Genomic DNA, 19,629 nt, shown 5'->3' with positions numbered 1-19,629 from the left:
TAAGAGGTTTTCACAGAATGGGCAGATTCATGCAGAGATGGTCCTTTGAGTGTCTAGGGCCAGAGCCATGAAGGACTTTCAGGTCCTCACCAGCATCTGGGACTGTGCTTGGAAACATGTAGGGAGCCAGGGAAGACTAAACAATAGGGGTGTGACAGAGTTGCATCCCCTTGCACCAGTCAGCCGCCTAGTGGCTGCATCTAAATGAAAGCTTAGAACAACCTTCACAGGCAACCCACAAGTACATCCGGCACATTTCTGATGGTGCTGATGCACTGGGTAACCATAGTCAGGTAGACACAGCTGGCATGCCAGCCAAAGCCAGTTTAAGGTGCTCTTGGCCACTGCAAACACCTGAGCATAGGTGCATGGCTGAGGCTGCCATCCTAAGCCCCACTGGACTTACTTCTGAGTAGACCTGGTTAGGCTTGTGCCCTACGTCCGAGAGCACTCCCAGAATTGAAACTTGGGTGTGGAAAAAGGAGGCAGGCCTGCTTCAAAGCGCTTCGCATACACGAACCCAGTTGTCCTGACAACAACCCTGCAGTGTAGGCTGCTGCTCGGACCCTCCTTGCAGGGGCTGGGCCTGGTCTGAGACAGGGTGTCTTGGCAACTCTCCCTTTCAAAGGGACAGTCCTGCCACCGCAACACCCCCCTCCCCCCGTGGCACGCTCGGTGCAAAAACGGCGCCTGTGAGTGTCCCGCCCCACAAGCGGCGCCCCGTAAGGCCAACGCTCAGCCCTGCGACGCGCAGCCCGGTTCCCATGGCAACCGAGGGCAGGGCCTGGGAGGCTTCGGCGGCGCCGAGCCCCTCGATGCTCCTCTCCCCTCCCTCTGGGGCCAGAGGTTACCATGGCAGCAACCTTCTCGCGCTTCTCCCCCGCCCGCCTCCTCTTTCATCCCCTCCGCGTCGCCCCTCCCTCGCCGCCGTGGCTTTTCCATTGCCGTGGCAACCGTGTGGGCGCACGAGGATGGCGAGGGGGCCAGGAGGTGGTGGGCTGGCTGAAGCGAGAGGCTGCGCGGCCCCCACGCGTGGCGGGAGGAGGGGGCTGCCAAGGGGCGGCCACTCGTGTGCGTGTGCGGGGGGAGCTTTCCTTAGGCCCCCTTCTCCCTCCAGCGGGGCGTCCCCCAACCCCCTCCCCCCCACAAGCCAGGAGCCCCCAACAGCGGGGAGAGGAGGAGGGCTTCAGCTCGGAGAAGGACCCAGGAGTCCGGGCCGTCTCGCTCTCCCCCCTCCCGCTGCTCAGCAGCAGACCCCCGAGGGAGCCGCTGCTCCTCAGACGCGGCGGCCCCCTCTTTCTGAACAGGAAGCGGACCCAGGAGTCCGGGCTTCCTCGCTGACTCCTCCTCCTCCCCGCCCCAAACAGCAGGGATCGGACCCCGGAGTCCTGACGCCTCCTGACCTCTCCCCCGCCCTCTCTGCTCCTTCTCGCCCTTGGGGAGCTCGGAGGACCCGGGCGGGCGGGCGGGCAGGCAGGCACCCAGCCGGAGGACTCCCCTCCCCCGGCTCGGGAAGGAGAGGGACCCAGGCGTCCTGGCGGCCAGCTCCTCCTCCTGCTCCCTCCATGTGACAGGCGCCGTCACCGCTCGCTGCATCCCCGACGATGTAACCGGCCTGCACGGCACCGTCAGAGGCAGGAAGAAGAGCGGATCCCCCTCCCCCCTCCAGTACCTTCACCCTGATCCACCCTCCCCAGCGCCTGCCGTAGCCGCCCACGCCAAGGGGGACGCGGCCTGGAGACGGCAGCCTCCCGGGGGGGGGCAGCCACCCACGCACGCGCCACAGCCCACCCACCCAAAGTGGGGGAGCTGCAACTTGGAACTAGTCAGGAGGAGACAAACTGGGACCAGGAAGGTGGCGGAGAAGGGAGTGCAGCAGCTGCAGCAACAGGATTCCGATGAGAAAGTAGCAGTCGGGTGAAGATCACAGATCCATTCCTGGGAATCAGTAACCAGACTGGAAGGCCCCTCCAGCGGCAGAGCTGGGGGTCCCCGGCCGCCCCATGGAGCCGCCCGGGTCTGGTGCGGGGGGCGCTGCCATGCTCACCGGTGAGTGGTTGAGGGGGGGGAGTGGAGGACGAAGGCAGCCCCGGGCCCTTTCCTTAAGCCCCACATCCTGGACAGGCGGACGATTCCCCCTCCCATTGGGCAGATGTGCACAGAAATTTGGCCCTCACCGTTCAAAGTGGGTTGAGGGTACCAGGGGGTCCTGGATCCTCAGATTCCAGCCTTGAATTGAGAATACTTTCGACTTGGTGTGTTTCTTCACTCAGTATATCATTGCTAATGACTCCGGGAGAAGGAGACAAGACATATTTGGGGGACCGGTGGGACAGCACTCGGAATCTATTGGGGGGCACTTTGCTGGGCACACGGGACCCTGGCATTGCTCAGATGTACTTTCTCCCCTTGGCATAAATGTGTATTCTGAAAGACTGCCTTGGGAAAGGGGAACGCTCCAGTCCTTGGGACTCCATTCACTCCTGCAGAGTCTGCTCCCACTTTTTGACTCCTTTTGCTGTCCGTTGCATTATGGGGGTCTCACATCCAAGCACTATCCAGCCCATGACAGTGTGGCATCAGAGACAATCCTGGACTTTTCCCAGCACTCACCTCTCCTGCAAGTCACCACCTGTTTCCCCCTATCCCCCCATGTCTCTGTAGGTCCTCTAATGTCACCCATTCCCCCCCCCTCTTCTTCCACTGCCTCTACTCTCTGCATTAACTTAACCCAGTATTTGATGGGATTTTATATTAAATCCAGCTCCAAAAAAATCCTTTCTTTAGGCCAAATCCAGAGATTCACTGGTTGAGGGAGGAAGGAGGGAGGGAGAAGGAAGCAGGAGGAGAGGAGTGAGCGAGTGGGCGAGTAAGCCTGTTCTTCATTCAATCCCTGCAGCTCCCCTTCCAGATCCGATGCAGGCCTTTTCCCCAAAGTCGGAAACAACAAGCAGCTGGGTATTCTCCTTGCCTCTCTGAAGAAGGAAGGGAGCTGGCACAAAATAATGTCTTTGGCAAGCAGAGATGGATAGGCAGAAGACCAATCCTGCAGAGACCATAGAGGGTTTGTCAGTTGAAAAAGAGTGGGTGGCCTTTCATTGAGAAATTTGTCAGGAAGTGAATGGGGTTGGCAAGGAGCAAGGAGAAGCAAGGGCAGGGATGGGGGTCCATCCCACTTGTGGCACAGAATTCCAGCTTGGACTTGTTTAGCTACCAGGACTTGTTCCTCTGGAACGTGGATCAGAATGCCTTTGAACATGTACAGAGTGCCTTTCATTCAACATCAAGAAGCCACAACCAGTTCCCTCACATCTAGGATTGAGGAGGCCTACCAGGTCAGAGGGTATGACTTCCTCCCCTGCAATTCCATTTTTGAAATGAGTTACTGCTTAAGGCCTGTCAGTAGGCTGTGAGATGGGGTGGCTGAGGAATAAGTTCTGCAGGAAAAAATATTTTTAAATAGTCCTTTATGGTCAGTCTCTGGGCTGCTCTGATTCTTACCACTTATTTGTTGCTGTAGCCTATCCAGCCACCACCTCCTCCCTTGTGTGGGCCCTGTTTCCATTATATTGCTTATGTATGTTTGAATCCCCATTCCTTTAAGGTAGTATTGTACAGCGGTGCAGGTGTAGATTCACCACTCATATTGGAGTAAATCTATTTGTTATGTCTGCTGGCACCCCTGTGCCAAAGGCTGTTGGAGCATGAATCTGTGTGAAAACTAGTGTCAGAATTTGGACCGTAACATCAGTGTTAACACCTTGTTGGATGTGTATGTAGTACAAAGCAGTTAAGGCACCTCTGTCCTTTGCTGCACTTGGGACATCTAGAACACCAATATGATGCTACATCTATCTCTTCCTTCAAATCCCTGATCGGAACCCACCCCTTCCTATGAAGCCTTTGGCTTAACTCTTATCCCCTCCAAAAACAAAGCCTAAATATGTGCCCTTACTTCCATTGATCGTTTGTTATCTTTCCCTCTCCCTTGCACTCCCTCTCTCTCCCTCTGTAAAATGTTGATTGTAAGCATCTCTGGGCAGAGATCTGTTTTCTTTTTCTTTTTCTACTTACTATATGTTATTTTGTATCACCCATATTTCCTTAGTTGCTCTGGTGCTTACTTAAATAGGGAGATTGATAGATTTATAAAGAAGGCCAGAAGCCTTCTGAGTTATATAGCAGGTTAGGAAAATGACAGCATTCTGCATTGCACTTAACAGAAGTGTTAATTATCTCTTAGTTTTACTGCAGGGCATTTGGAACAATCAGCTGCAGGTATTGACAGGGGGACTATATGAATTTTCTTGAGTTTCTAGACATGTGTTATTTCCAAGACTAGGTTTGGGTGTTTATTCATTCTCATTTTTGTTGGTGTGTGTGAGAGAGGTATTGCAGCATCTATTATAGCAGCTGTTGTAGAGTTGCTGTTTTTGTTTTTGTTTTGTTCACTGGAAGGATGTCTGGGGTATTGTAATCTATTCTTTTGTTATAGTAGCTTTATCTCAGATACAAAGCATCATCATTATTTTCAAGAACTGGGTCAGGATTGTATTTGTAGGTAGAGTGCACTTCTGAACTGGTTGGTATCCCTGATTGGTTGTGAATGATGTCTGCTACTTAATTGTGTCTGGCAAGGTACTCTGTATTGGATAATTCAAGGCAAGTCAGTGACAATATTTATTATTAGCTTTATTACACCATCTATGTTCATAGCACTTTACAAAAAATGAAAGAACAATCCCTACCCCCAAAGGACATATAATCCTAAATGGCCAGGTGGATTGGATGCTGGGTCAAGAGAGGCAGGGCCCAATCCTATCCAACTTTCCAGCTCTGGTGTTGCCACAATGCAGCCCCATGGTAAGGGAACACATGTTCCCATACCTTCAAAAGGCTGCAGTGACTGTGGCTGCAATCCTAACCACACTTTCCTGAAAGTAAGCCTCATTGAACAAAATAGTACTTACTTCTGAGTAGATCTGGTTAGGATTGTGCCCTGCCTCTCCACCACAGGATGCAGCCCATATCCCACTGGCACAATTGCACCAGCACTGGAAAATTGGATAGGACTGGGCCTGTAATCTTTTAAAATACAGTATAGACAAATTTTAAAAGAAAAAATAAGCAAAGCACAGAACAGGAGGAATAAGTGACTTGTGGTCAGAGGCAATACAAAATAAATTCAAAAGTAGTTTCTAAATACACATTCCCTGTACTCCATTTATGCAGAAGAAAAGGTAGAATCTCCTCCAAAACTGGAGGGGCAAGTCTCCTTGAGGCAGTTGACTGTTCTCCAAACAAGCAAAAAACCATGCAGTTTCTTCAAACCATCCTTCCCTTTTGAAGATGTTCCTGGGGATTAGATTTCTACCTTCTCACTGGCTAGTCCTGAGAGAAAATTAGTCCTACCCCAAGAACGCCTCCTAAACTGTGGTCACGTACAAGGACTCAGCCAATGGGCAGGTCCAACAAGAACCCAGCACGGTGCCAACTGGGACATTGTTTGCCCTTTGTTCTAAATGCATAGTTGCTAGCCCTGGTGGGGCTGCCCCATGGTTTCTCCTGAAGGGGTCCACTCGTGGGGTTTCCCCATGAGAGCCAGGATGTGGTTCAGAGGTTGGACTTAGACCTGGAAGATCCAGGTTCTAATCCCCGCTCAGCCATGAAGCTTCCTGGGTGACCTTGGGTCAGTCACTTTCTCTCAGCCTCACCTACCTCATAAGATTGTTGTGAGGAAAGAAGGAGAGGAGGAACTATGTACACCATCCTGAACTCCTTAGAGGAAGGGTGGTATTAAATGTGATGCACAATATATACTTGCAAAATAGGCCATATGAAGGTGTTAGCAGACCCTCTGACCTGGACAGAAAGACTTTAATTCATAATGGAGAAACTGAACCATATAGGCCATTTGAACCAAAGGCTTTAACAAAGGTGATTGTTTCCTGGTCACCCAACAAAATGACCCCAAAATGACTGGTGCTGCTACCCAGGATCCATTGGGGGGGTACAGTGGAAATTGTACCCAGGCCCAGGGTCAAAAAGGGGTCCTGGGAGCCAAAAGAGAGGGCCCAGAAATGTCCTGCGATCTTACATTTTCCCATGTTACCTGTGAGAATTGTTGCATAAGTGGAACTTATTAATAATTAATAATGTAATAAGTTACATTGCACTGCAGACAAAACAGACTAAATGGTCATGAAACACACACATGCACACACATTCCACCTCATAACTCTGGAAATTGTCCCTCTGTGAGTCAGCAAGTGATCTCGTACAGAAGATTGCCATAATTCTTGTAAAGTAACAGTTTTCACATAATTCCTTTGGGGGAAACTATGTAGAAATTGTTTGTTTTCTGAAATTACCTGTAGCATGGTTCCCACTGGTGGCCCTGGCAGCTAGTGTTTGTCTGATGGCACTCCTGGACTGAAACAGGAGGACCTGATTATGGTATAGGGTTGGGCTTACGCTCCTGCCTTCCATTCATGGCTGGCTCGGCCATGGAGTGACCTGAACAGCCATGGGGGACCTTTTGAATCACCAGCGGATGGAGAAGGAGTGGCAGATTCAGGGTGCACTTCTCCCCAAATCTTCTGCTGTCTCCTTCCAGTGTGCTGCAGGTGCATTCTGTATCAATCCGCTCCTCGCTTGCTAAGAGTGGGCATGAATCAGATAATCCACATCTGTTCCTGCACTTCATCCATTAAAGGGAATGTGTTATTTTGAACTTTAAACCCCATGGATGTAAGAGCATGGTGAGGAGTTGAGGACCTTTTTTCTTTTTTGGAAGGGGTTGTGCATGCTCTTCTGGCAAAGGCAGCAGCAGATGGAGTTGGGCAGTGGACCCAGTTGAGCTGGATCTGCTTCCACTCCAGTTGTCTTCAGCAGAGGCAACCTCACACAAGAAATACTGTATACCAGTGGTTCCCAAACTATGGGTCAGGACCCACCGGTGGGTCACAACCTGATTTTGGTGGGTCCCCAAAGGGTGATGGAAAGATCAGATAACTAATTGCCTCAAGTCCTGAGGCTATTCAAAAATCAGATACTGTATTTGCCAATTACCCTGCAAATAGCTCAGCTCTTGCAGTTTGCAAGCATGTGTAAATATAGGGAGATAAATGTTTGAGGGTCTTTTTGTTGTTGTTATTATTTCTAAATAAATAAATAAGGGCCCAATCCTAACCAACTTTCCAGTGCCAACGTAGCCTCAATGTAGCCCCGTGGTAAGTGAACAAATGTTCCTGCACCCTGAGGAGGTCTCCATGATTGTCTCCCCACAGCAGAATGCAGCACCCCTCCCATTGGCACAGCTACATCAGTGCTGGAAAGTTGGATAGGATATGGCCCTAAAACATTTATTTCTAGCTCTCCTTTTTAAAAAAAAAGTCTGGTAAACCTAGGTGGGTCCTGATAGAGTATCATTTTAAAAAGTGGGTCCTGGTGCTGAAAAGTTTGGAGAGCACTGCTGTATACAGTATAGACTGCAATGCTTAAGTGGCAATATCTGAGGACAAGTTTATACAAGCAGCAGAACCAAGCAAGAAAGCTTTCCCTGGATTGTACCACTTCATCAAGCAGGTAGGGGAATTACAACATTGGATTCTTCCCAATGAAAGAACTCTCCATGCAGAAAATTAGCATGGCCGGGAGAAGGGCTCAGCCTAGGCTTTTCCCTACATGCTATGTTTCTGTGTGCAGGGAGGTCATGTATCTGTGCCCCCTGCCCTCAAAGAGCATTTCTTGACTCTAATACCACAGAAGGTGATATCACATCAGAAACAGCACCAACAACTTTGGCTGTCCACTGAGCATTCCCCTGGTCTCTCTCTCTCTCTCTGTTTGTCTGCTCTAGTCATGGATCCCTCAGTCACTCTGTGGCAGTTCCTGCTGCAGTTGCTCGAGCAACAGAGCAACGGGCATCTCATTGCATGGACATCCAATGACGGGGAGTTCAAGTTGGTTGATGCTGAGGAGGTTGCACGACTTTGGGGGCTGCGGAAGAACAAGACCAACATGAACTATGACAAGCTGAGTCGGGCCCTGCGTTACTATTATGACAAGGTGGGAGCATGCTAGCTGGCCTCTCCCAGCAGCTTTGACATACTTTCCTACTTCAGACCAGTTTTTTCAGGGTCATTCACTAAAAAAGGAGAGAATACTGGAAACTTTGAGCGTATGGGTTGGGGGGGGGGGAATGTGGTGAAATCTATTTACAAATTGACAGAGAAGCCTGTGTGTATATCTCATGATTTCATGCTATACTGCATAGTAGTGCCTTTTTAATGCCAGAGATCCATTCCTGAAAAACCGAGTACTGTCTGAAGCAGCTCTATAGGAGATGCCATTGAAGAAATGGGTGCTGATTGGCCTTTATGGTGCCATTGGCAACAATAGCTGTCAATCAACCAGGGCTGGCCCATCCACAAGGCCAACTGAAGCAATCACCTTAGGCTGCAGATTGGTGGGGGCGCCCATCTCTGTCCACAGGAGCATGCCTCTGTGCTGCCAGCATCTGCCACTTAATGCCGTCTCTGCACATGCTTCCTGTGGAAGACAGGTGAGGAAACAAGAGGCTCTTACTTCCCTTTCCCTTTACTTACTAAGATTGCTGCATGCAGTCTTCTTCGTCTGCACCTCTTCTGTGTGAAATGAAAAGGTGCAGGGGATGCTGGGGATGCCCAGCATCCCTGGCTTGTGCTCATTCCAAACAGAAGAGGGGCAGAGCAGGGAGGCTGCATGCAGCTGTCTTTATAAGTGCCAGGAACGGGCATGCAGGCTCCAAATCTCCCTGGCTACCTGGTGCTTCATAATCACCAGGTAGGCAGGGAGAAGTAATTTGAGGCCATGGCAGCTTTCCCCCCCTACTTCTTCCTCCTGCAGCTCCAGAGGCAGAAGGAGGCTGCTACTACTGCTGTGATCCTTTTTCAACTTGCTCCCAACAAGTCAGAAGAGGATCAGAACACCCAGTGGAGCAGCAGACTGGAGAAAGCAGTGGACAAACAGGTTGGGGGCTCATTTGCTTGCTGCCCCTCTAAGGGTGCCCAAGGGAGCTGCTCCGCATGAACACTTCAGGTGGCTTCCTGGTTGGGCTGCCCCATCTTTCCATCTACTTGCCTCCACTGCTTCTCCTTTGCTATCCACTTCCTGGGATGGAAAAGAGAAGGACAGAGAGGAAGAGGAAATGTGGAGGGAAAGAGACTTCTGAGCTAGAGCATAGGAGAGTGGGAAAGCAGAGGGTGAAATGGGGGGAAGCATTTGACAGGCTACCGAAGACCTCAAAAGGTCTTGGGCTAGCCCTGCAATCAACCTAGGATGAAGACTATAGTAGCATAATAGCACTAATGGAAACAGCATTATTGGAGGTGTTACTGAACCTGGATTTGACATCTGGATAATCTCTTGCTTTTTCTCTCTAAGGCAAGTTTCAAGGTCTTATATGTGCGAACATAAACTTGAAAACATGTGAAACTTAGAAGCCATAGTGATGGTTATGGAATGATATTTTGGGGGGTGGGCCCATAGCTGAATAGTGCAGTACCTGCTTTGCACACAGATGGCCTCAGGGTCAATCCTTGGCATCTCTGAATGGGGCTGGGAAATGCCCTGCCTGAAACCCTGAAGTGCTGTTGCCAATCATTGTAGTCCATAATGAGCTGAGGGACCAACAGTCTAACTCAATGGAGAAGAGTTTCATACATTCAATGTCAAACATAACATTTGTGGGGCTGAACAACATTTGTGGGGCACATCCACCGTGAGCTGCTTTCTCTCCAGTACTAAACTGAAAGCAACAACAGCTGTCTTTTCAAATTTGCAGCGCAAACTGGTTGCAGATGACAGATTGGCTAGTGTCTTTGCTATCACCAACACACCTCTACCTCTGTAGTTGCTGTGCAATTGCTTTAAAATGTTTTCATTTTGTCTTTAGTAAGATGAAGGATAAAATTATAAATGTATGTGATTGAAAATTTTTTTTAAAGACAAACCTGAAACATGAAGGGAAGGATATGATTTGATTGTCGACCCATCATTTGCCTGATATAATGCATGTCTGTCTTGAAAATTGCAAGAAAAGTTCTATTATCAAGGGAGAAGAATCCATCATTTCTCTTGAAATATTGTGCCTGCTTTTCCCCCATTCCCCCCCCCCCATATTTTCATTGGTTAGGTGGCAGAGGTTCAGTAGTTCCTTGGTCTTCCCAAATGCAGAATATATCCTGCCAAACAAGCAAATTATTTTCAGAATGTATACAAGTCAGATAAATCAGGGTTTGGGGAGGAGACAGACAGACAGAATTTGGGTTACTGTGGCATAGAAGATCCATGACTGTATGGTTGCAGGAACCATACAAGTAAAGGTAGTTCAAGGGTCAGCATTACAGCCATGTAAGGCCCAAGTCTAGCAGCTATTTTTCTCAAGCTTCTCTTTCCACAGACAAATCTCATACAGAGCAAATTGCACTCAGAGGCTCTATAGTATGACACCTGTAGCTTGGTCATTGTACCATATGCTGCTCTTATTCTGCTGCCCTCTGTTCCTTCCAGAACATCATCCGTAAAGTCAGTGGGCAGAAATTCGTCTACAAGTTTGTCTCTTACCCAGAACTGTCCAGTATGGAAGGTGTGAAGGATGAGGGAGGAAGCAAGAGACTTGAGCAAGTTCAGAGTGAAGCCAAAATGGGAGATGGGGCATTTGGACCTCCCAAAGTCCCACGTGGAGGTGGGAGTGCCCCCCGCAGCAGTCGCAATGAATACATGCGCTCTGGGCTCTATTCCACATTCACTATTCAGTCACTGCAGACTCCTTCACCTGCTGGACGGGCCTCTCGCCAGGAAACGGAACTCATATCTGTGGTACCAACTCCCACAGTATCTGAACCACCACCCCCTGCCCTGACCCCTGTGGAGGATTTGCCACAGTTACACATCAGCACTGAGGAACCTGAGTCTCAGGAACCCCTGCAGGTAAGTCATGAAAGGAGCTCCCATGGATGGGTGAATGTCTTCGGTGCCTGTCTTGGCAGTGGTGCCAAGAACTGCATACCATTGAAACTGGCTTGATGCCAAAGAGATAGGCAGAGGAGGGCAAAGTTAACAAACATGTTTTCTTCTCTCTTTATTAAGCAGACAACGCTTTTTTGCACCACATGTCTCAATGCTAGCAAAACCTTTGCTAACAATTTTATAGTAATAGTAGTAGTTGTTGTTAAACTGTTTTTAAGGGCACAGAAGCCTTGTCTCAATTTTTTTCAAAGATTCTCTTCAGGGTTGTTGTTTTTTTTAAAAGGCAGGTCTCCCAGAACCTCGTGCTTCATGCCAGATATTGTGCAATGCAATGTGCACATGGAAAGAAAACATCCTAACCATTTGTGGGCACAATCCTAACTGCGCCCACACCTGGTGCAAGTCCCTTGCACTGTCTTGGGAGGGTTCCAAACATGCCGTAAAGCACATTTGCACCTCCTTAGAAAGTCATGCCAGTGCAAGGGGGTGCTCTGGCCTGTGCAGGCCAGATCCAGCGTCCGTGGCAGCAAAGGCAGGTAAGTCCGTGCTGGCCAAGCTCAGCCAGCACAGGGCGGGGGTCTGTGGGGGTGTGAGGAAGAGGCGTTTGGGGGCAGGGGGAGGGCGGGCCCATGGGTGGATGGGCAGGGAGTAGGAGGTGGGGCCAGGATCTGGCAGTTGTGCCAGATCCTAGCCCATTCCCTGGCGGCACAGAGCAGTTTCAGACTGCTCTGTTCTGCTCAGATCTGTGCCACCTCTTTAGGTGTGTTGTTCACTGTGTGTTGAACTGTGTTGTTCACTCTAGTTAAAGGAACACTATTCCTATTTTGTAGCCCCCTTATGCACTTCATTATCTGTGCAATAGCTTTGTAGTGGTTCATACATCTTCTGGAATCCATTACATGTTATTAACACAACATTCACAATTTCTGTGGCTTCCTTTCACAAGATGTCTTTTGAGCAACATTAGAGCGCACTGAGGTGCATTTCTTTAACTTCAGAAGAGGTTACTGGAGGTTCTGGTACTGGAGGTACAAGTATTTCTTTTAATTCAGCTGTGAAGGACACATGGTTTAAGGAACAGATAGTGGCAGAGAAATAAGAAAAGTGACTTACAGCACAAAACCATGTCTACTTAGAAGTAAGTCTCATTGAGTTCAATGGGACTTACTCCCAGGTAAGAGTGTATAGGCTTGCAGCCTTACTTGCTGAGTCAGAACTAGAATGGGGTCTGGAAGCATGTGCATGGACAGGAGCTGGACATACTAAGGCAGAGAGCTTGGGAACAGCAAACAGACTGGGAGGATAGAAGGCTTAGGAGATGGCCAATGAAGAGGAAAAGATGGGGCAAGGTGAAGCAGGTGCATAGCCAAGGACCTCCAAAGAGAGTTAGAAGAGCTGCTCGGACTTCTTTTTCCTTATGCAGAAGCAACATGCTACTCAATGCCAGATGCTAGGGATAAACAGGAGAGGATAGCCCTCACTTTTGTGTCCTGCTTGTTAGCTTCTCAGAGGTATCCTGTTGGCCACTGTGTGAAAGAAAATGCTGAACTTGATGGCCCTTTGGATCTGAGCCAGCAAGTCCTAAAGCTAAGGAGGCCAGAGCAGACAAATTACAGCCAAAGTAGATGCTATATGTTTTTGTTTTTCAGAAAGTGCATGGGAGGGGACCATGGGGGGGCTGTAAATGTTTGCCCTTGTGTGATCGTGGTCCAGATCCCCCCTCCTGATGCTGCTACTGTTTGGGGTGCTACTGATGCTGCTACTGGTGAGGGGGCTCTAAATGGTGCTGATGGGAGCTTTTGTCTCTGATCAAATAGCAGCCTTGGTGGGATTGGGGGGGGGCTGAATCCAAATTGGGACTGCTAGGAAGGAAAATAAGCTCCCCAGTCTCAATTCAAATTGAACCCCCCTCCCAACACACATACTGTTTAAGAAAGAAGAAACAAGCATGCATTTGCATGGCTTGTGCTTAAAGTAATATCTAGTACCAGATAAACTTAACTCAAAAGCTGAGCAAGATTCAAGGGTAATTCCTGAAAGAATGGCTGGCTGGTTGTGCAGGTTTATCTGTATGTGATATTAACAGAGGTTGAGGAAGCAAGTAGTGTTTGTATAGGCATTTGCCTAACTCATGTCCACAACTCCTCTTGTTCTCCCCATCCAGGTCATAGTGGAGGCCACTCCACTGGAGGGTCCACTACTTGAGGAGAAAGTGCTGGTGAAAGTGGAGGAGAACCTTGACCTCGAGGAAGAAGCTGTTGCTCTGTTGGGCTTAATGGATACTGGAGTAAAGGAGGAGGTCCCGCCTTCGGAGAAGATTTCTCTGGAGAAGGTGTCCTTGGAGGCTGAGCTGCCAGAGGAGGGGGCTGGACTGCCAAAAGAGGAAATGCAGTCCCTCAGCTCCACAGCCTTGTCTGTTGAGGGACAGCCCCAAAAGGGCAAGAAGCCAAAAGTCCTTGAGCTGCCTTCACTCCCGACTCAAGAGAAAGTGAATGCAGCAGTGAATAGTCTTCTGGCGCCTGGAGGGACAGGGAATACCCTAACTCCAACCACAGTCATTTCTTCCCATGCACTGGTGAGACCATGTGTGATTGCCTCTCCCCCCTCCCCTGGGGCTTCTCCCTGTTTCCAGCAACTAGGACTAGAACTGAGGGGGGAGGTCCTTTCCAAAACTGCAAGGATCCCATTTGGTCAGGGAGGTTGCTGACTTGAATGAATTGCTTTTAGTTCTCCCCAAACACCAGTAAAATCAAACAATGTACATGTTCGTATCTCCATAAGGTAGACACCAATTTGGGGTTTCAGGGCCAAAGCTGAGTCCTGGCAACAAGTCTGAGTTACAAGGCCAGAGACAAGAGAGGTCTGTGGAGGGGTTGCTGGATGTGCTGGCCATCTGCTTTGTGGGACAGGTGGAAAGTGTGATGACTTTGTCCCATCTTTCAAGCGGTGCTCTTGTGAAGCTACTTGCTGATCAAGGCAACAGGATGAGCAGGTGCAAAGGAAGACATCTTTTCTCATCCCTGAATGACAAACCTCCCAGAATTCTTTCTGCTACCACCTGCTAAAGATATAGAAGACGTGCCCTCCTTTGCCTATGGCAGCTGTCTACATAAAAAGATTGAGGCAAAGCATTTAAAGGGAAAATGCACATGGCAGATATATGCCAAAGCAATATAATTTAAACCTCATAAAAATATCCCTGCCTCTCCCAACTCTGTTGCCTCTTCCTTCCTCCCCAGCTGTCTGGATCATACACCACTAGGGTGAGCACAAAATAAAGGCCTTGTATGTCTTTAATACCTGTGGAAAAGAGAATGATGGCAGCTGGTTTTGCCTCCAAACTTTGTCCCTTCCACTTTTTGATACACTAGTTCCATTCTCTTCCTTCTCAAAGCTAGAAAAAGAAAAACAGGCCAGCAGAATGAGTGGTTGGATCTGGGTCAGTGTTTGACAGCCTGTTCTTTCTTTTCTTGTTGTGACACACTGTTTTTCTTTGCAGACCCCAGTCTTGCTCACCCCAAGTTCGCTACCTCCTACAATCCATTTCTGGAGTACCCTGAGCCCCATTGCACCCCGCAGCCCAGCGAAGCTCTCTTTCCAGGTATAATTTGGGATCGGGGATCATAAGTAGGACTGTGCAGGTGGCTGGGTTGGGATATAGGGAGAAGTCTAGGTTGGAACTGCTGATTTAGAGTAGAGCTGGCTGGTTTTAAGGAGGTGGGAGAAAAGTCTGGTGCTGAATTACTGAGGGACTATGCCAAGACTCTGTGTGCCTTGCACATCTGCAATCCAGATACTAGACACAAGATATGAGTGTGGAATCTGATATCTGGCAAGGCTTTGGCAGTGTATGTACTATATGTGTCTTCCTTCCTTTCTGATTCTCATAGTTGCAGAGAGAAAGTTGGAAATGTGTGAGCAATGTCTGGAGACCAACTGGCTAGCCTGACTCATCAGGGCTAATTGTGCAATGTGTAGTCTTCTAGCAATCTTCAGAAGAGAGAACAATGATTAAGAAACTTCACCTCCACGTCCTTCCCTTGACTAGAGGGTCTGCTGCTGCTGCTGACAGGACTCCAACCACTGCTACTTCAGCTATACAGTGTTGGCCTCTCTGCCCTGCCACCAATGCAGTACACCCCTGCTGCTCCAGGGAGGAAATCATTTAAGGGCCCAATCCTATTCAACGTTCCAGCACCGGTGCAGCTGCAATGCAGCCCCAATGTAAGGGAACAAATGTTCTCATACCTTGAGGAAGCCTCTGTGACTACCTTCCTATTGCAGGATGCAGTGCCCATCCCGTTGGAATGACTGCAGTGGCATTGGAAAATTGGATAGGATTGGACCCTAAATCACTTTTCACTTAGCTAGAGGTTCTCATCAACCACTGGCACCATGGTTTCCATCAGGACTGCAGTATGGCTGGAAAGGGCTGAATAGGCCCTTGGCAGTCCCAATCAAGACCCACCCCATAGCTAGTATTTAAATCTAAAAATCACAAATGCAGGGTCAAACAATTCCATTTAGAATAACATATAGGTTGGCCCATTAAATGTCAAGATCAGGATAAAGCTGAATTTACAACTTCCATTTAAAAACAGAATACTGAGAGTCCAAAATTTGAACTAAATGGATATATGAGGAAAAACATTCAGGCGAATCGTTCCATACAACACTAACAGTCCAGTCCTAACTAAATTTCTGCTTGGCAATACCCCAGTGCTAGCATGGACTACATGGGGGAACTTTAGGCTTCTGGAGGTCTCCTCACAGTGAGGGGACATTTGTCCCCTTGCCTGGAGTAAGCCTGCACCCCAGCCTGGTGCACTGTTGAAATGTGTACTGCCAACACTTTGCTTAGTCAGGTTTAGGCCATTAACCTACTTCAGCTTCCCAGTGCTCTGAGGAATATTTGAAACTTATTTTTAATTTTATAATATTTTAACATATATTTAACTTATACAACTTGATAACTTCTAAATTTTGGAGATTATTTATATAGGTTGCTGCTGTTTCATCTTGGCTTACAATTCCTTTTCCTGGGTATTCTTAGCCCCCGCATCACTAAATTTTTGGCATGAGTCGTTTTGCTACTGATATTCACATAAAGACAAGGTGTAATGCACACCATATCGGTTTGCATTCCCTCACTGGTTTGTTGTGTTTTTTCACAAAAAATTTTTGTGCTTAATTAAAGAGGTGCAAGTTTTTGTGTGATTGTTCTGAGCAGAAATTAAGTTCTGTTCCTCTTGTCTGTTATCTTAATTCCTCCTTCATGAAAATAACTTCTTTGTGTATTTATTTAGCTACGGTAAAATTGTGCCATTGTATCCAGTCATTCACTAAGACATGTTATTTGTTGTCTGTTATCTTCTTAGTAGATACTAAACCTGGCTGTTTCCCTATCTCAAGATCCTTTTCTGAGCTGAATCAAATGTATCAGAGAGGATGCAGTTGTACAATTAAGAATTTAAGGGAGGAGGACAAAGTCTAAAATTCAACAAGAAGAATATGCGGCGGGCTTGCCAGGATGTATATGGATACTCACAGGGTGGGGGGAAGCAGCTGTGGGGGGACGTTTGAAGTTGAAAAGTGTTTAACAGAGAACAGTTAAGCAGCCTCTGCATGCCAAACTTCTACTTCTCAGAGCTGCTTTTTCCTATAAAGAACACTTATACGTGAATGCAAACCCTAAGTTTCTTTCTCTCTCTCTCTCTCTCTCTTTTTCAGTTTCCCAGCAACTCGAGCTCACAAGTTCACATCCCTTCGCTCAGTGTCGATGGACTCTCCACTCCTGTAGTCCTCTCTCCTGGTCCCCAGAAGCCATAATCTTTGCATCGTGATATTCCTCACTCTTGCCAAAAACATGGCTTGAGTCTTCTTCCAAGCAGTTGGGATTGCTTATGTGGCTAGACAGCTACATGTCCCTTTGTTGATGGGAAGATCCTTTCACTGATCTGTGGACCAGTACTCTGCCCGAGGGGGTGAAAATGGCAAGCAGAATCTTGGATGAGTCAAGATTTTTCTTTGAAGCCAAATGGTGTCTCTCTAGCACCAAGAAGTTGGTGTGCTGCACCCACCTGCTTCTGACAAGTTGAATATAGCCCTCAAATACCTCACTTGGGGGCAAAGGGGATGTAACCTCCTGTATATGGCCCCCTCTAATGAGGCAGTATGGGCTCCCTTTTCCAGTGTCTGTCCTGGAATCAGTTTTCTCTTCATGGAGATGATTTGGGTTGATGGTCCAAAGTAAATGGGCCACCTGCCTCCTTGAACTTTCCAAGATGAATCAAGTATCTCATCTCATCCTTCTGTCCTTGCCTAGGGCTGGTTTTAGCAAGATTTTTTAAGGAGCGGGCCCTGCCAGCCATGTTTATTTTGGCTTTATGTAGGGGGCAGAGGCTTCATCAGCCATATTTGTTTAGGCTGTGTGGTGATTTCAGCCATGGGTGGATGACCATCAGGTTGTTGGTGTGTAAGCCACGTTTGTTTTAGCAGGGTAGGCTTGACTGAGGCATTTCAGCCATAATTTGTTTTTGGCTGGATGTGAGAAGAATGTCAGTATTAGCTATGTCTCTTATTGCTGAACAGAGAAGAGGAAGCACTGTTGATTCTGTTTCTTCTGATGGTGGGGGTAAAGGGTATTGGTATAGATTATTTTTGATTTGCTAGTTGTGGCAAAGCATTGAATGTGTTTGCTGGGCAACACAGTACAAGAGGGCACTGCCAATTATGTTCAGTTTTGCCAAATAAGGTAGCACTGTCAGCCATGTTTGTTTTGGCTTAACAATGTTGACCATGGATTCTTTGGTTCATTCAGGCAGGGGAGATGTTGCTGGCATTTCTTTTGGATATGTCATATGCTCCATTTGGCACCAAGTCTACAGCAGAGGAAGCCCTGTTTTTGTCACTTTTTCTATTGATGCACTTCCTGAAGGTCAAAGGTCACTAGTTCGTCAACATGGAGACCAGAGAATAGAAGCCCCACTACTGATTTTAAGGGGAACTTTCTCTCTTAGCAGAATGGTTTCCTTTATTTATTTCCTGACGACTGAAGGTCCCATAGAAACGACCACAGGGGAAGTCTTAACCCTTACTACTTTTGACTATTTTCTGATGGCATCACTTCCTCTTCTTCTTCAAAGAAGTATCAGATACTAGCCATCTTATAGGGAAAATTTACTGGTTGGTCGCTAAAGAAAAAGCCCCACTTCATATACTCTTTACTTTCTTCCAGCTATTGAGTCATCATTGAAGCAACAATGACAAACTCACATATCAGATTTCCTTCATTTCCTGCAGCCAAAAAAGGGGATCCCTTTCTACGGAAAGAGTGAAACAGAAGTCCTGCCTCTTTCTACAGCTCCTCACTTCCTTCCAAGTGCCCAGCTGCATCAGAAGGGACTCTTTTACAAAAGGGCTGTGGGTTTATAACGGATCCTCAGATAATTGCATCACTTTTTGATGGTGTTTTTTGTGAGGTTTTACCAGAAGTAGTGTTAAAGGTGCAGAGGAGATGCCATTTCAAAAAACAATCATATAATTCCTATTTAGAATTCCCAACGCCTTCTATTTTTTCACAGAGTATATATATATCACAATTTTATGTATTAACCAGAGAGTCATACTGAGAGAGAAGGAGACGGTTTAGAGCTATATTTATCTTTTGTCCGTCCATTTTTTATATGTATTTTTTAAACTGTGGGATGGGTGGGGGCGGGACAGTGGGATTTCTTTTAAAGCAAGATGAGAAAGGGAAGTGCTTGGCTTCACCAATTGTTTGAGATTTTTTAAGTAGAAAGAAGACTTATAGGGCAGGTTTTAAGAACCAAGATCTTAGGTGAGATCTGTCATTAGTACTGATGGGCTTCACTTTTCTTTTAAAAAGAATAACCATATTAGGATGCCCACAAAATGTGACCACAGTTGGGAATCAGGAGGCTTTAACTTTACCCCCTACCATGGTCCTGATCTGGACAATCATCTCCCCATGCACAGAAGCTATTTATTGGGGGGGGGGGGCTGAACTTCATGATAGGCTTGATGTCTACTTTGGCTCTAAGAGCAGTAGTTCTCAATCAATGTTCCAGGAAACATTGATGGATAACGATGGGTAAACTCCTCAGGCTGCAATCCTAACCACACTTTTCTGAGAGTAAGCCCCACTGAACAAAATAGGACTTACTGCTGAGTAGACCTGGTTAGGATTGTGCCCTCAGAGAGCAAGGTCTTGCCCTCCATTCCTAACCTTCCACTGCATCTGCAGGAAAATGTTGGAGAGGTTATAGGGTCCATAATCAGTTGCAGAGCAACAATGTGGTCCAATGGGCCTAATGGCCCAGGTTGGCCAAGATCTCCTGACACCTGAGGTGGCATGCCAAATACTGCCCCCCTTACATGATTATGTGCCAGCCACTGCCCTCAGTCCTCTCCTCCATATTTCCTCTTTCTCTCTGTCCCTCCTTCCTTTTCCAGTACAGGGAGTGGAAGAGGAAGGAGGGCAGTGGAAGCACATAGACAGACAGAGATGAGCCATCACCACCAATCTGCTGTCTGAGGCACCCATTTCAGTTGGCCTTAAGGATGGGCCAGTCCTGCCAGTGCCCTGTGTGAAAA

General features: G+C 47.7%; 1 protein-coding gene across 1 annotated transcript; it reads left to right on the top strand.

The window, feature by feature from the left end:
- Positions 1-1,629: 1,629 nt before the first annotated feature.
- Positions 1,630-18,740, top strand: ELK1 (ETS transcription factor ELK1). The gene is made up of 6 exons (XM_066616091.1): positions 1,630-2,049; positions 7,862-8,070; positions 10,555-10,974; positions 13,178-13,588; positions 14,513-14,614; positions 16,744-18,740. The coding sequence occupies exons 1-6, from the start codon at positions 2,004-2,006 to the stop codon at positions 16,840-16,842; spliced, it is 1,287 nt and encodes a 428-aa protein (XP_066472188.1). The 5' UTR covers positions 1,630-2,003; the 3' UTR covers positions 16,843-18,740.
- Positions 18,741-19,629: the final 889 nt, after the last annotated feature.

This window comes from Tiliqua scincoides, chromosome 2 (assembly GCF_035046505.1).
Source record: "Tiliqua scincoides isolate rTilSci1 chromosome 2, rTilSci1.hap2, whole genome shotgun sequence".
Lineage (NCBI taxonomy): Eukaryota > Metazoa > Chordata > Lepidosauria > Squamata > Scincidae > Tiliqua > Tiliqua scincoides.
Note: the sequence above shows the minus strand (reverse complement) of the source record. Positions and strands in the feature narration are given on the sequence as shown.

What these genes read in the sequence shown, in the direction of transcription:
- ELK1 (XM_066616091.1), top strand. Translation starts at nt 2,004, where the DNA reads ATGGAGCCGCCCGGGTCTGGTGCGGGGGGCGCTGCCATGCTCACCG. An exon ending in GGGCGCTGCCATGCTCACCG is followed by an intron (nt 2,050 to 7,861) that starts GTGAGTGGTTGA and finishes TGTCTGCTCTAG; the next exon opens with TCATGGATCCCTCAGTCACT. An exon ending in AGTCTCAGGAACCCCTGCAG is followed by an intron (nt 10,975 to 13,177) that starts GTAAGTCATGAA and finishes CTCCCCATCCAG; the next exon opens with GTCATAGTGGAGGCCACTCC.